Raw genomic sequence first — 16,825 nt, forward strand, 5'->3', positions numbered from 1 at the left:
AATTGTAGGACTATCTTTCCACCTAATTCCTAGTTACGCGTATTATGTTCAACGCATCGCTGGAAAGTACTAATGTAAATATGATTGGATTGAGAAAATTAACAATTTTTCAATTATTATGAAGAAATTCGATTTTTTTGAGAATCATCTGAATGTTGTATCAAAATAGATTACGGAAATTTTCGACTGGTCTATTATTAAAAAGCATCCCAAAAACAAAGTTTTAGTAAATGTTTCAGTTTTTAAGTTCGCTTAATATTTCATTCAACATTTTTCAGTAACTGTGAGAGTTTTAAATCGTTTCCAATCATTGTTGTTCTTAGACCTGTCCTGTATAGTGATCATTAGTTAATTTACCCTTTGGAATGTTTATACCCAAAAGCTATTAAACAAGCATTGGGTACTAAGTGAAAATGATGTGACAACCTACCTAAATGTGAAATTAATTTTCTGCTTTACTATCTTTCATTAATATATGAGTCAAATGGATTAGTTGGCTCATTTTCAATATAGTAGTAGTTTGAGAAGGTGGTGGTAGAGTGTGTTCAAGAACAGTTTGTTTATTTCACTTATACAATATTGTAGTTAAATATGCATTTCTGGAAGAATCGTAACAATAATTGGAATAGGGCAGCCGTAAGTAAGTACATAATAGAATGAATGAATAGTAAATAATTATATAATACATCGTTTTTTTTTTGAAACAATTATATTTTATACCTACTTGATGATTTTCAAGTTTTTGGTAACATAAAAGCTTAATTTGCAAACATGTCACGTCTCGTCTTTTAAATTTAACGTTATAACGTTAACGTGATTGGCGATGTTTATTATTCTCGTAACACGAATGTCTTGCCATAAACATGATAAAAACCGATTTACACTTTTTTTATATTTCTTTTCAATTTAAGAATATTTAATGAACTAGGTAGTCTGTTAATAAAAAGCTCTTGATTGTGAAAAACATTATACGCAACTAGAATATCTTTTTAATATTTTTTTGCAAAAATAATAAACAATATTAATTAATTTAGTGGAATCAAAAATTATTTCTACTTTTTATTAGGAATCGAAATCGATTAAATCAATTCCTGAAAAAAGTATTAAAAAGTACTGTTTTGCTTTTGATAATTTAAATGCAAAAATAGAAATGCATGAATTGGTCTTAATAAATGTTTTGGTACTTTTTTTGCGGAGTATAATAACAAGCCATGTAACTATATATTCTAAGGGGAAACTTCAACTTCAACAACAAACAAAAATGAAAAGTTTCATAAAATTGTGCAGTATATTAAATTATTATTCTCTCAGCATAGATAATCAGAATTACGTAAATTAATTTACGATATAACAAAATATGTTTTTTGTTGACTAGTATAGATAAGTAGTTGGATTCTGATGGGAATTAACCATATTTCACGTATCAGCAAATTTTTATGTTGTTACAAGTGGACTAATTCTAAAACGAGTCGTTTTCCAAGGTCGTTAATATATTTGTGTTCCAACCGACATGTTTGTAAACCTTTTCCTGAACGGTCTTTTCGATAGCAAGTACTGTTACTTTTCCAATGACCGTTCCAAGAACGGTCCAGATTAGCAGGCTGGAACAAACCTGATGTGCCAACTTACATATTCTGAAACTATAATCTTTAGCTTTGTTCACGGGTCAAATTCCGAATCAATTTGGTATCATTTTAGGACCGATCGCATGCGCACTTTCTAAATTATCATTCGACTTGCCAACGAGAATTTTGAAAGTGCCCGTAAAATTGGTCCTAAACTGATTCGGAATTTGACCCGCGAACAAAGTTGTTTAACATTTATTTTTCTTGAATTCGAACGTGAGAAGGGACATTCATAATTTGTTGAATTTCCAAAAAATAGGAGCTGTTTCATTCTTGAAAATTTGGGGTTAGATTCTGGATCTAAAAATTTTCTCAAATAAGTATAGATCATGAGGTGTAGAGAGGTGGATAAGAGCTGCGTTATTATGCATCTTTTATTTATAGTAGATTACCCTTCCTCATACAATTCAATTCTATCTTTGTCTCCAAACGTCACAATATATACCAACGTTCGCCATAACTAGGTAATATTAGAAAATTACTAACATAGAACGCCCTCAGTGTTGTATTAGGTCAAGACAGGACAATAACTAGAATCCTTTTTTATTTATTTTTTATTAATTTGAAGAATTGGCATAACATTCAGTACAATGAACAATTCTTTCAATCGACAGCTAGTATGAGTTAAAAAATCAAAAGTATATAACTAAATCTTGGCCGATTTGTTCGATTTGCAAAGTAGCAGTAGGTGTTGTTGAGTAGAGTTATTCTAAAAATCTACGAATTTTAACAACTTATATATCTCCAAATTGTGACATTAGTAATACTTCAAATATAATACAGAAAGGTGCCTTTTAAACTAAAATTATTGTTTTTAAGGATCTTTTCAAGAGAGTATCTCTTGACGTTTCTACACTTTTCAAAATTTCGAATTACCTCCTTTATTTGAGGCCTTTTAACGGCAATGACTAAGCTTTCATAAAATTGTCGTGATTCGACATAATAGCTTACAACCCGTAATATTTGGACAAATGATTGAAAATGTGCCAAGGGCTATTGAAATTTTTGCAACACACACGTTTATAAAGTATATAAATAACATGATAAATATGAGCATATGTGCAGATCATTGCCTCATTCATGTCTGTCCTAGCGGAATCCGTCCCGTGTAGTTTCCTTAAGACGATTCACAATACTCGAGGACGTCTTGGAACTCAATAGATTTTTCTGACAGTGTCCCCTGTTTTCTGCTTCAACGGAACTTCAAAACATACATTTATCCAGTGGCGTACCCTGACTGACATATTTTGAAATGTGTTTACTTATTATATTCCTTTTGTTATATTATCCATCCTGACAGATTCTCATTAGCTTCTGTTTCACTTATCTTTATGTGATTCATTTTACTGTTAATATCATTTTATTTACTTAATAACGAGTACTTGAAATGAGCACAGCACATTATAGAAAATAATTAAAATAATCCTCACTCCAACAAGCTAAACATTAAACGATGATTTTTTTACAAGTTTCAATAAATCATAAAGAAGATTTTATTACCAAAAGTAATAATGTAAAGTAATATACATTTATCTGCAATCATCATAAATATTGAGGCTTTCTTTATAACGAAAAACCAAAATTAATACTAATAGATTTTGCAGATTGCAATTACAATTTTACATGTTCAAATTTGTAATCTGAATCAAAATTTTTCAATTTTTTAGATTATTGAAATACAATGCTTGCTTTGGAAGCATATTGAGGAAAATATAAACTTATTGAAAAAACAATACCACTTCTGAATTAAATATTTTATATTTAAATCACCTTCCATAATGAAATTAATATTAACGAATTACAACGGATAAACGTTTCCTTTATTTATTTACCGGTCCCCGCTAATGTTCCAAAAACCCTCAGCATTCGCCCGTTCGCTTTATTTATACAACATTAGATCGAAACTGTTTGATCTTCCTCAATAGATATCGTTTTCTTGATGCTCTTTCAAATATGCGATTCCCTACAATGTAACTATGTCGTGGTTTGACACGTCTGACTCTGCATATTTACCAATGAAAATTCGCTTGGATTTCAATCGTATTCGGATCGAGATCCGTTTCCGAATGAAGGTTTTTTGTTACATTTCATGCGTGACGGCGGTCGCTTGTCGGCGTAGATGAATAATGAGCTACCAAATTTGTTGCGAAATAAATGAATGAAAGGATGGGAATGAATGTTTTTATCGAGAACTAAGTAACTCGCATTGTGAATGATTTACAGGATGTCCTGAAGAAACAATTTGAGAACGAAAGTATAATTAATTACACACTCTTAATAGTTAAATAAGTCTATTTCTGTTTATAAATTTGAACAATATCACCATTCGTTTCAATGCTACGAAATAATTTTGATAATCTTGTATTTCCCGATACTTTTAAATTGCAAGTTAGAACACATCTAATTTCCATTTTTGGATCCGTCAGTATATATTATAGACTTTAAGCTAATGCAATTAGACGGGCAGCATGGTTTATTAGTATTAACTTACTTTCGTTTTGTGTTCAGATTAGACAGCATATTAATACGCTGGTGAGACTCAACTACCAAAGCCGGTTATTTACATGGTGACCAGAAACTTTTATAATAATACGGTAAATCGAAAACAATGAGTCATTTTTTTAGATAAAAAATGTGCTCTTACTTAAAATATGCATCTATACAAAAAAAATTTAAATTTTCTGTATTTTTGATATTTATCACTATTATTTTCTCTATAAATGATTTATATCAAAATCAAAACTATGACAGCAAAAAAAATTGGATTCTCAGAATAGATTAAGTTAAATGAACCTACACATCTGTAATACGCGTTAGGCAGGAGAGTTTCTGGAAACCCTGCACAAAGTAGTGTTTTTCCTTCTTCGATAATATATATATAAAATATACAAAAAATAGTCCTACACTTTTGAACAACTTTTTGAAACTTTTTATAATCAGCCAAATCTTCAAAAACGTTGTTTTTAATTCATATACAGATATTAAATTTTCATTACCTGATACTTTAAATCAAAAATTTACATTACTTCTTGAAAGATGTGTTTTCGGATCCATCCTCTCTTCTAATTAGTGTCATTCTCTTAATTAGAAACTATGTATTATGATATCTTCATTTAATGTTACGTATATTGATATAATTTTTTGTTTCAGATTTTCTTGGCACACGTGAAATGAAAGCAGATGAAAAACCACCAATTAAACCCCACCCAAATACATTTGGATACAACGCATTCCCTAATCCAGCAATGTTTACTCCATCCCAACTTTTAATGGCTAGTCAACTAATGGCAGCTACAGGATTAACTATACCCGGTAGTCCTGCTTTCTTCCACCCCGGTTTAATGCCTATACCGTGGACGGCAAATTCACCTCCTTCGAATTCCCCACCTTCTCCTCCTACTAGTAATGAACGTCTCTCTCCTGCAATTAGTACAAGGAAAATTAATAATAATAACAATAGTAATAGTAATAATAATAATAATGTCGTGAGTAGTAGTACGACGGCAGATAGTAGGAGAAGGAAATACAAATTAGATGAAGAAACCACTACTACTGTACCTTTACCTTCCCCTACCTCTAGTGTATCGCCTCCTTCCGATGTCAAGGATCCCAACAGGGATAAACAATTCACGTGTGGAGTTTGTAATAGGTATGTTCTGCTTTGTAATTAAACACTGACGTACAATTTTTTTTATACAAATTAATATCATATTAAAATTTTCTTTTTACAAGTTTGAGATTAAAATTGGAATACAATAATAAAAAAAAAGGCTCAGAAACCTCAAACTTGTTCATTCGATTGAAACTTCTGAAACTTGCAAAATCAAAACAGAATAAAGTAAATAATATTAATAGATTAATTTGAATATTAGGTTTTTGACAGACAAGTATTTTCACTCAATATCAGGATGAGTTTAAAGTCTTTTCTATTGTTTATCTAACAGATAAGAAATGTATGGTACTCAGTGGCGTGGACAGAGAATGAAATTAATATTTTGACCGTTTTAAATAAATATGGATTGTATGATTCAAAGACAATTATGATGGTTTCTCGTTTAACTTATTGATTTAACCAACCATGCCAAATTTTTATTTAAATATTGAACGAAAAAAGTTTAAACTATATAGAGCTACAGATAAACTGTGATGTAAACGGAGCAATGATTTTCAAATTATAATTTATTACGAAAAAATTCAATCAATGGCGCAGTAATTTAGAATTATTCGCAAAGAGTGATAAAAAAATTGAGAATAAAATAGATGTATACAGAATATTATCTCCATATAATGCTACTTCAATTAGACTGAAGAGCAATTATTGAATTTCATAATATCTAGTTTAATCTCAAATGTTGTCAATATTCTACATAACGAATCCAGTTGTCGCATTCCACAACAACAGTAGTTTTACGTCATTTTAGTTTAAACAATGTCTTCTTTTATACAACTACTCCTTTTATTTTGCCCATAATAATTCAGTGGGATTTAGTTCACAATAGTCAGGATCAAGCGAAACTCCAATCACAACATATACTCTAAAACTGCCTCGCAGTTCCAGTTCCAGTTTGAGTATTATTAGGGAATATTTTTTGAATTCAATCAATTATGAAATTCTGATTTTCGCCAACTACTTTCTTCTTTCTTTTTTTTTGACCTTGAATTGAATAGTGTTTGCTATATAGTTCGCGATCTATTTTTGAATTGTATGATTTGGTCCTGATATTTGAATGTTTCTATAATTTTAATAGTTTTGAGAAAGATTAGACTGTGGAGGGACAAAGAATATTCATGGGCATATATAAGGAGTTTTTACGTATCTAAATAATAGCTTCCGATCCAAAAATTGACATAAAAGTTCAGATATGATATTGGTCTTCATAGTCTGGAACATATTTCGACTTCGAATATGAAAGACGTTTGAGCAATTTATCAGTCCGATAGACTTCTCGGTCGATGGCTCTAATATTGCAAGAGCAATTTACTATCGTGTAGTACATTCTCGTAGTCGGTGCTTCGTTTCTTGTTTTTGGAGAGGAAATCGTCTAGCGAAATCCAAGACAGATTGGATGCTATGTATGGTGACTAGTCTACTACTTAGGATAATGAGATAAATATCAACGAACTCGTATTAGCAGACCGAAGCAATTAACAGGTCATTAGTTCAGTGATATAGATCTGAAACAAAGGAACAGTGGACATATCGAACGTGCTCCAAAGAAGGCGAAGACTCTACTATCGGCCGGAAAAGTGATGGCCACCGTTTTCTGAGATTTACAAGGTGTGATCTACATCGCTGCCACGGAGAAGTCACCTCGAGAAAAAGTATTTTTCAGAGGGCCTAAATAAGTTAGAAAACTATATTGTACAATAGATTCAGAATTTTCTCTTTGTTTTGGATGCTAAATACTTATCGGACCACCCCCGTAAATGAATGACAATAATTTTATCAAAAAAACATCCATACTCTGAGTCAAGCTTCTCCAAAAATCGAGATATCAATCTCAAGAAGTTGTAACTTTTTTTTTATTTTGTATTCAACGTTCCGTTTATTTGATCATTCAAAAAGTTATTAGTTACCTTATCAAATATAGTTAATATATTGTTTCAGATCTTTTGGCTACAAACACGTTTTGCAAAATCACGAAAGGACACATACAGGTGAGAAACCATTCGAATGTCCAGAATGTCATAAAAGGTTTACAAGAGATCACCACCTGAAAACCCACATGAGGCTCCATACGGGAGAACGTCCTTATCACTGTGAACATTGCGATAGACAATTCGTCCAAGTTAGTATAACCAACTATACTATCAATCTACTCGATACCTTAAGTTTCTTATTGTGGATAGATGATAAATAGTTTCGTTTTATTTCAGGTTGCCAATCTTCGGCGACATCTTAGGGTACATACTGGAGAAAGGCCGTATTCTTGTGAGCATTGTACCGCTAAATTTTCCGATTCTAATCAGCTAAAGGCGCATGTGCTTATCCATACCAACGAAAAACCTTTTTCTTGCGAAAGATGTCAGAGTAGATTTAGAAGAAGGCACCATTTATTACATCATAAGTGCGGTATTACCGACAAAGAAATGACTCCAGAATCGGACGATGAGGAGTTACAAAAAAGAAGGAGACTGCATCCTCCTTCTACACCTCTAATAACATTTCCTCTACAAGTAAGTGTAAATTTCATTTAGATATTTTTGAAGTATTAGGGGAACTGAAAAATTATGTCGTATTTGCGTATGTCTTTATACGCAAATACGATTGTCATTTATTAGCATTTTTTGTACTTACTTAAAATTAGTTTCAAACGCATTTCAAGGTTATTAGACTTTTTTTTTAATTTGTGATGAAATAGTCAGCCAAATACTAAAAGAGCATACTAAGCATTCTATTTCGGATTTCGCAAGAGTAGTCTCGCAACAAGTGCGTACAAAAACATTTGGCATGTTTGTAAAGGGTTCTCCAAGGAAGACCATCAAAATTAGACTGTAATATGAATACAAACTAACTTTTTTTTTAATGATTCACTAAAAGAGTACAATAATCAAATTCGAAGTACGGGCTATTTCAGCAGAAGCTATTTCTTCTTATTCTTTAGAAAATAAAACAGTTAGGAGTAGGTCTCCATCAGCATAGGCGTGTTGAAAAAATTCTATTTCTAAAAGGAAACCCAGCCGAAAGATTCTATAAATTACACCTAGCAAGGAGTCAAATTTATCTTTAACGATGAACAGGTAGCCTAGAATAATCAGAACATTTGGTAACCTCAAATTAACGGTTATTAAAAACTCAACAATAGAGAACTTTTAATTTCAAGTCATATAATTTTTTTGTTATTTGGTCTGAACCGATGAAATATTTCAATAAATTTTCAATTTAAAATATCTACGATGGACATTTACAATACTTCACCTCGCTCTTCACTGATCTTTTGTAATTAGGAATGTTGATCCAAAATCTTGTGGTAGTTAAATCAAAATAGAAAAAAGAAAAAGGATTTATCGGATTGTTAATTTATACACAATAATACTTACTATATTATTTTTTATTAATTTATGGTTTTATTTGTTTCAGGTGGCCCTACCTGAACAGACCGAGCCAGAAGACCTCAGTATGTCAACGGGACTTCATTCGAATAGTTCGGGTTCACCTATAAGAAGTCCTTATTTGAAAGAAGAAGAGGAAGACATCGAATCCACTGCGATATTTCTCCAAAGAAGGCCAATGAGTAGGTCCTAGTCTAGTTATTTTTTATAATCGATATGGGTACGTTGAAGTCAAATTATTATTTAGATTTATAGTCTTTGCAACATGATTACTTGCAGATGATTTTTAGAATTCTATATAACTATTAAAAAACATGGATGCTAAAACTTATTAATATAAATATCTATTAAGTCAAGAAATCTTTTTTTGCAAGTGATTTTGCGTGCGGTAAGACAAAATTAACGATATGACATGATGTAATTTCAGGGATTTAGTAGATTTCTTTTCAATTTGTATTATAATCTTGGTATGCAAGTTCCTCAAACAATAGTAGTAGTTCATTGTTAGGCGTTAAAGAGATTCTGTTTCGATCAAAAAACAGTTGAATGAAGAGTAGGCTGTAAAATTTTATAGAAAAAATTGAGCATAACAAAAATTTATTCATATTTTCAAACCTGTTTCTAGGCAAATAATAAATCTTCAGTTAACATAGTTCTCTTACCATTACGATTACTGAACATTTAGTCAATATGGTTTCCTAATCGATTGATTCAAACAAATGTGATATGTTACAAGATTCATATATTGCAAAATCACATTGTCCTTTTATATATAACTAGTATTTCAAAGTAACACAGAAATGATTAGAACCCATTTTACTACGCTCTAATGCTTGCTGTAAAAAATGTAAAAGAATTGGGGCATTAAAATTTTTGACTTGAATACATTTTTATTATACACAGTATTCAAATACCATTGTTACAAAAAGGATTTGCAAAACAGTTTTTTAAAAAGGAAAAAATGAGTATAGTTAACAGTAATAAACTTTTATAGTTTGTTAAAAAAAGTGCAAATAGGACAGGAGTGAAATTGAGTTCCCAGGATAGTTACTTACATATCTCAACTAAATATTGAATTTTTGTTCATGCAGTAAATAAAATATAATATTTATACAGGGAATGTGAAATAAAATAATATAAAAGTTCACAATTTTCAACTTTTCTATATTATTTTATATAAAAATGTGCACAATCATGAGATTATTAATTATTTCATGTTTGGTACACATAACTCTATTTTAAATACATATTTTTCTGCTTCGTGTTATGTTTCTAATTAAAAATTTCAATAATGTTCAATTATATTCAAAGTCGATAAGAAGGATTAAATTTAATGTTGTATCCGAACATGATAACTTTTTCTTTACTTCTCCTGCTGAGCATACTGTCGATGAGGTACACAAAACAAATAAATCAGATAAAAATGAATCAATTGTGCGAAATACTTTTTCTGTGTCAAAAACGATTTAAAAAACTGCAATGCATCATAGTAAGTCCAAAAAATATATTTAAATTTCTATAATTGGCCCAGTGCAATAGTCACTTTGTCCTAAGTTGCTATTCTTTTATACCGTTTTGTAAATAAACAATTCAGTGCTTCTTTATGATAATACATGGATTGCGAGTTAAAACAATATTGAGAAATTATACGAGATTAAAAAAATTAAATTGGAAACAAATGTAAACACAACAAAAGTTACGGAAGAAACTAAGATGATAATCCCAATAAATGAATCAAAGAAAAGTAACTAAAACATTCTAGAAGTATTGGCTTATGAATATATAGGCACAATTATCTATAACAGGAAAAATAGAGGCAAACAGAAACAATAAATCGACACTATTGTACTACGTGATGGATAGGCCACAAAGAATATGTATTGAAATTAAACAGGAATACATAATGGAATAATTATCCACATTCTAACATATTCAACAGAGTATTGTGTAATTGAGAGAAAGTAAGAAAGCTAAATTGAAGCAAATTGAATGAACACATAAAGGAAATGGCGGAATAAATATCAATACGCAAAAAAGTAAAATATTTCAGTTTTTAACTAGATAAAATTGGAATGTCCAAGAGAGGAGGTAGAAGAACTAGGAAAAAAACGAAGGAGGAAATAGAAGGAAAACCCTTCAGGTAATAAAAGCACTTGATTAAGACAGAAAAACATAGATAAAGGGGTAAAACAGGACTCAATCCAACCTGAAACGGCATAAGGACAATACAAGATGGAGAAGAAGAAAAAAATAACGAGCAGTTTTTCTTCCTTATTCTTTTGCCGTATTTTCTTTAGCAGGACAGAGAAACAATCCTACCCATCTTCCATTTTTTTTATTAAAAATTTAATAAATAATAACAAACAATTAAACTCAAAACCTATAGTTTTTAGCTTAATTTTTTAAACTGTATTTGGTGCTGACCTATTCTGTTCGCACTGTAAACTAAAGTTATCGATTATTATTAAGAGGACATTGAAATTCGTTATTAATATAGCCGAATATTAATTGTTTCGACCAACCCAATTAAAATTAAAGTCATCATCATAAATTAACCAATCAATATTGAACATCATTCACTCCAACTTATCTAACCTGTAAAATTTCAACGTCAATCATAATCTAACCAATAAAAATTCCTAACTAAAATCAATATTTCTATCATACGTCATTTTGGTTGTTGACAGAAGTGGCAAAGAGTGAAATAACTTGAAGTTCTATGATATATATTTATTCATATCTGCATTTTAAGAAACTTTACAGTCACTAAATCATCTCACAATTTTTCAGATAAAAAATATATTAGCACAAGTCTAAGTTTTGCAAAAAAGTGATAGCTTGAATTTTACAACTCGTCTTTTGTATATGTAAAAAATTTCTAGAAGCTAATTCTTGAAATATTGTAAAAAGTATACAATAGAATTTGAAATGCATAATACAAAAGAGAAATTCCATTTTTGCCTATCGTTATTTATTGCTCTAGTTTTATTGTAGAATATGTTTCCTGGTTTGTTCTTAGAAATTGTATTGCACAAAATGTAAATGCAAACAGTTAGGTGTGTTTTGTGGTATCTATTTGGACTACCTGAAAAAAACTGCCTGCCATTTGCATTAAAGACAAATTCGCAATTGTGAAATTTCACAAGGTCAAAAAACTTTTGTGCCTCTCCACCATTTCAAAATGGTCTTTTATAGTTATTGGGCAATCAATTGACCTAGAAGTTGCTTTTACAATAAATATTTGTCTTCACTTATTTTCACACACTTCCTTAATATAAAAATATGGTAGCATACTTTTTTAAATATATAATAGCTTCAGTAAACTTAAAATGCATCTATGACTTGAGGACCGTTAACTGATTTTCAATTACTCTTTGTGTTAACATTTATAAATGAAAACTAGTTTGTTATTCAAAGAACTTCAATAAGTCGAAGGGGTTTAACGTATTCAAATTGTAACTAGTGTATTAATATCGGATTGTTAGATTTTGATAGACATTATACTATGTTGTTTGCTTTGTAATAACAGTATTTCTTTCAAAAATAGGAAAGAAATTTCACACACTTTTATGGAAACACTTTACATATATTTTAACAAATTTAATTCTCTTTGGAAAACTATAATATTCAAAACTCTTCTTTTTACCTAATAATTTCTTCGTGGTTACAAAATGATGTCGAAAAGTAATTCCGCTTATTCAGAGTAATGAAAGAAAAACATTTACATATTTGACTGTTTTTTTGAATTCTCAATTTTTTAACGTCAACAATATAATCAAATATGGTTCAGTTACAGACAATACATCAACATACTCGTATAAGTACGACTTCCGTGGTTTTATTTCTTGTTTATCTATCCATGAGAAATTCTAGATCATTCCGACCCATCGCAAGAGGTCAGATTTATTATTTATCATAGAAACAAACTTAATATTCAGTGGAATTAGCTCTCCAATTTCGATCTGGGGATCTGGTTTTCGTTTTCCTATGCTCTTGAGCTATGAGATAATATCGTAACTTCTTTCGACTTTAGATCAGGATCAGTATCAAATGTTATAATATGCTCAATACTTTGTAAACATTTCAGTGGTCTGATGCTAGTATTCAAATATAAGAAGCCGTTTTATATGGAATAAATAAGGTCAAAATATTGCACATATACTCTTCTAACTTGCACGTTGTTTGACATTGTTCAAGGCTCTTGTCGTTGCATCATGGCTACAACTAATCAGATCTAAACCTTTTCTCTTGTTATAGTTTCTTTCCGTTTGTTAATCTATCCATCATTGGTCATAATAACAAAAAAAAGAAAAAAAGTCAAATTTACCACAAAAGACGAATAGGGTAGTTTTACAGATCAGCTGATTTTAAGGACAACCGGATGTTCAATTAATCGACTTTGAGCTTCAACTGTGCATTAATTTGATTAAGGTATATTACGTCTTGCATTGCATTTCGTCTTCCTCTTTAACAAACGAACTTTAGAAGTAGGAAGTCTAGTAAGTCAAGTCGTATTACAACTAGTTGAATGTATCTGGCTATTTATTATTTGAAGACCTTCATTTTTTTAAAGACCTTCATTTTAACAGTTCTGCATGTGCTTTGTTATAAACAAAAATGTCACATGTGTATTTTCCAATAAAATTTTCTCTCTTCCAAATAGTCGTTGTTTCAAAAACTATGTTGAGAGAACTTATTGCACTATTGTAAGAAAAATAATGTTATATATTTAACAACTGTTCCAACTGGTATTTCAACATTTCTTACAACAACATAACCTTTTTGATGATTGTAACAATCGAAAGGGTGAAAAAGTATCCCTACTGAAATTCAACACTATTAATAATGTTACAATCAACTATATGAAATCGATACCTTTTAATAAACTTAGTACTCTTAAAAAACTTGAAAAAGATTGAGTGAAAATCGTTATCAAACCTGTTTCAAACGCTCATTCATATTGAATAGAAACAATATTATTTTCAAATCAAAATAAATGCAATAATTCTGTTAAAACGTTCCTAAACGTTTGTTATTTAGTTGTCAGATGTGATCCATCTTCGTTTTTCACGTAATCTGCTCACTTTATTGTAGTTCGGACAATAGTGATAATTCTTTTGACCATTCCTTGAGTTAGTCATCTAGGAGCACGAGATTGGGATATTTTTTGTGTAGCCACTTTTCACGTACCCTAGAGTCTTTCGGATTATCATCTGGGATTGATTTCATTTGGAGATCATTAAACAGATCTTCGATCCGAATTTGTTCTGAAAGCTGCGAGTTAAGTTTGGTGTCCAAATTTAAACCCAAATATTTTCCTATTTTCTTATTCAAGATACTACTATTATTCGAAGTAATTGAGTGGAACTGTCTTAGCTATGGCTCTTTTCTATTGATGTACCTATTGGTGAAAAATTTATGTCGTCAGCAAACGTGGTTCTCGTTCAGAATTATCAGTTGTGTACAAAGGTCTTGGTACTATATTTTCTTCTTATACCCCCGAGTTAATTATGTTGCCTATTTACTCGTCTTTTACTATATAGCTTTACTATCGATGAATAATTAGTATCTAAGTATTTAATAATAAAAAATGTATTAAAATTCAGAAGACATAAACACGTATGACATTAAAAAATTATTTGCAAATTTTCTTTTTCAAAAATATTTCAAAGAAAATACTAGTGGCTCATGCAATTTTCTATGTAAGTTTTGCATTTTATAAATTCCATATCCATATTAATCAATATCCTATGAACTGGTTCATTATTTAGGTAAATCTGTCGATTTATTTGTAACAGTGATATCATTATCATTAGATTCAATGTATCCTTAGTCCTAGCATGAAAGGAATATTTGAATATGAATTTTTACAGCCTACCTTCATCGATACGATCTTTCAAACGGGTAATTATTTTTTGTAAATAGTATATATTACATTTATACATATCGATTTTTAAAATTGAATGTCTGTATTATATGTGTGATTGACTGTTTCATTATCAACAGCACCGTATAGGAAGATATATTAATTCTATTTTCACATCAAGAATTTGAAAGTTTCGTACAGACCCGAACATTACGTCCCGAACAACAAATAAAACGGTTCCGTTATTTGTTTAAGGCGGTGGTGAAAAACCATCCACTTTACTTTTCAACCTTACATTGGAAATAGCAATAAGGAAAGCGCAAAAACACACAAGGTTTAATCTACTACCGGAATTATCAAATTTTAGCATATGGAGAAGATTGTAATAAAAAAAAGGTTTGGATCAAAAAGATTCGGGCCCAGGCTAAACGGCGAAAGGGCATAGGAAAGGCAACATTGAAAGAAAACAAATCTTTCAGGAATGGGGAATATAATTTCGAAAAAGTTGAGTCTTTCGATTATCTTCTAATGATGATGATTAATACAGATGATGAGACCAAAGAGCTAAAAAATCGGGTAGCAAAAAGCTGTAGAATAATGGAACGGAAGAGATATATAACGAGTCCAATATTGAACATGTATTCAAAGCCCAAAGAGTCAAGTGAGTAGGGCATGTGCACAGAAAGACACAATAGATCCTTTGGGTCGCAGTGTATATTATACCCTAATATCCACATATGCACAGAAGGAATGCAAACAGAATTGCCAAGAGAGCACAAATGAAGGGAATCAGAATCAGAAGAGGAAGAGACAGGCCGAAAAACAAATGGATATGAGACGTAACAACAGATTTAAGAAGAGTGGGAATAACTGGAGAGGCATAGTGAAGACAATAGAGGAAGTTGAACAAAACAGAGCTTAAAGAATTTGATTATACTCAATATTTTGGAAATTTTTTAAGCTTAAATTGCTGTAATATATATATAAAGATGCAAGTGGATAAAAATTCAATCAAATCAATTAAATCAATGTATTCATACTCTATCCACTCCATTATGTACAAAAAGGAGTCTGAAGCACTCCACCAAAGACTATTTGTTATTTTGATTCAACCCGTTCCATTGATGTCCACAACGAATGGCAACTTATCGATTTGCTAATCTGTTAGGAATCGCGTTATTGAGCGCATAAACATCGTGAATATTTGCAAATAGGTGTTGAAAGACATTTACGATGAGCACGCATTTCCCACACGCGAGGTATGAGTTTGTAAACGAGAAAATAACCAGAAACTTTGTCAAAAACCTTTTAAATCCTACATAACTGTGCATCTTTCGGCTTTCCAAAGCAGAAGATTTCCGGCAGATAACATACACATTGAATTATCTTCCATCATAACATTATTAAATGTTATGGGTAGTAAACAAATGATCAACCTCCTCGGAAAAAGGTGTGTGCGTGGATCTGCGATGGCTCGTTGCTCGTACTTGAACATGTTGGAAAATGTTTTTGCTCCTTGGTACTTGCGATATGTATGAGGCCAACATTAGACATACCAAGTTGGTGTTACGATTTTATTCGTTATAATGCGTAATATACAGGTCTGTACGTAGCTTAAGATTATAATTTAATTGATCGTTATATCCGTTGCAACATTCTAATATTATTTTTTAATGAAAAATCGATATTTTAATGAAAAAAAATTTCAAATTCACCCATAGGTTTTTGAAATTTTCCTCCTTCAAACTAATACTCTACCACATTGTGTATAAATATTTGCTAATTGTTAATAGTGAATAATTATCTATTTCAACGATTCTAGAGTTTTATCTTTAGAAAACAAGATTTTAATGCAATGAAGACTGATAATTAGTTTAAATATTTCTTTTGTCCTATTTAAAGCAAACAGTTTTGTTTATGAGATATAATACAAAACAAAATTATTTACAACAAATATCCTTAGAATGATAATAGGCATAAGATCGAATAAAAAAATTGTACTCATCTATCGAAATAAAATTGATTTTATAAGAAATATATCGAATGTGATCTTAATCAAAAGCAACAAAATAAGAAAAAGACTATTAAAATTGAAAGCCAAAGGAAGTATTTAATGTGGGATAGGATAAAAAGTCAAAAATAAACTTGATAAAGCTAATTGAAGAAATACGAAGAAAATCTTACAGATTGGTCAAACACAGGTAAAAAAAAATAAGTAGATAGATAAATCCAATCTAATATCAGGTTAGAACATGTTTACTTTGCTTTTTTCTGTCAGAGC

General features: G+C 30.5%; 1 protein-coding gene across 1 annotated transcript; it reads left to right on the forward strand.

The window, feature by feature from the left end:
• Positions 1–371: 371 nt before the first annotated feature.
• LOC130901038 (protein krueppel-like) lies at positions 372–16,623 on the forward strand. Its single transcript, XM_057812109.1, has 5 exons — positions 372–640; positions 4,776–5,274; positions 7,234–7,414; positions 7,503–7,802; positions 8,707–16,623. The coding sequence occupies exons 1-5, from the start codon at positions 592–594 to the stop codon at positions 8,869–8,871; spliced, it is 1,194 nt and encodes a 397-aa protein (XP_057668092.1). The 5' UTR covers positions 372–591; the 3' UTR covers positions 8,872–16,623.
• Positions 16,624–16,825: the final 202 nt, after the last annotated feature.

The sequence above is a fragment of the Diorhabda carinulata genome, chromosome X, assembly GCF_026250575.1.
Source record: "Diorhabda carinulata isolate Delta chromosome X, icDioCari1.1, whole genome shotgun sequence".
NCBI classification, from domain to species: Eukaryota; Metazoa; Arthropoda; class Insecta; order Coleoptera; family Chrysomelidae; genus Diorhabda; species Diorhabda carinulata.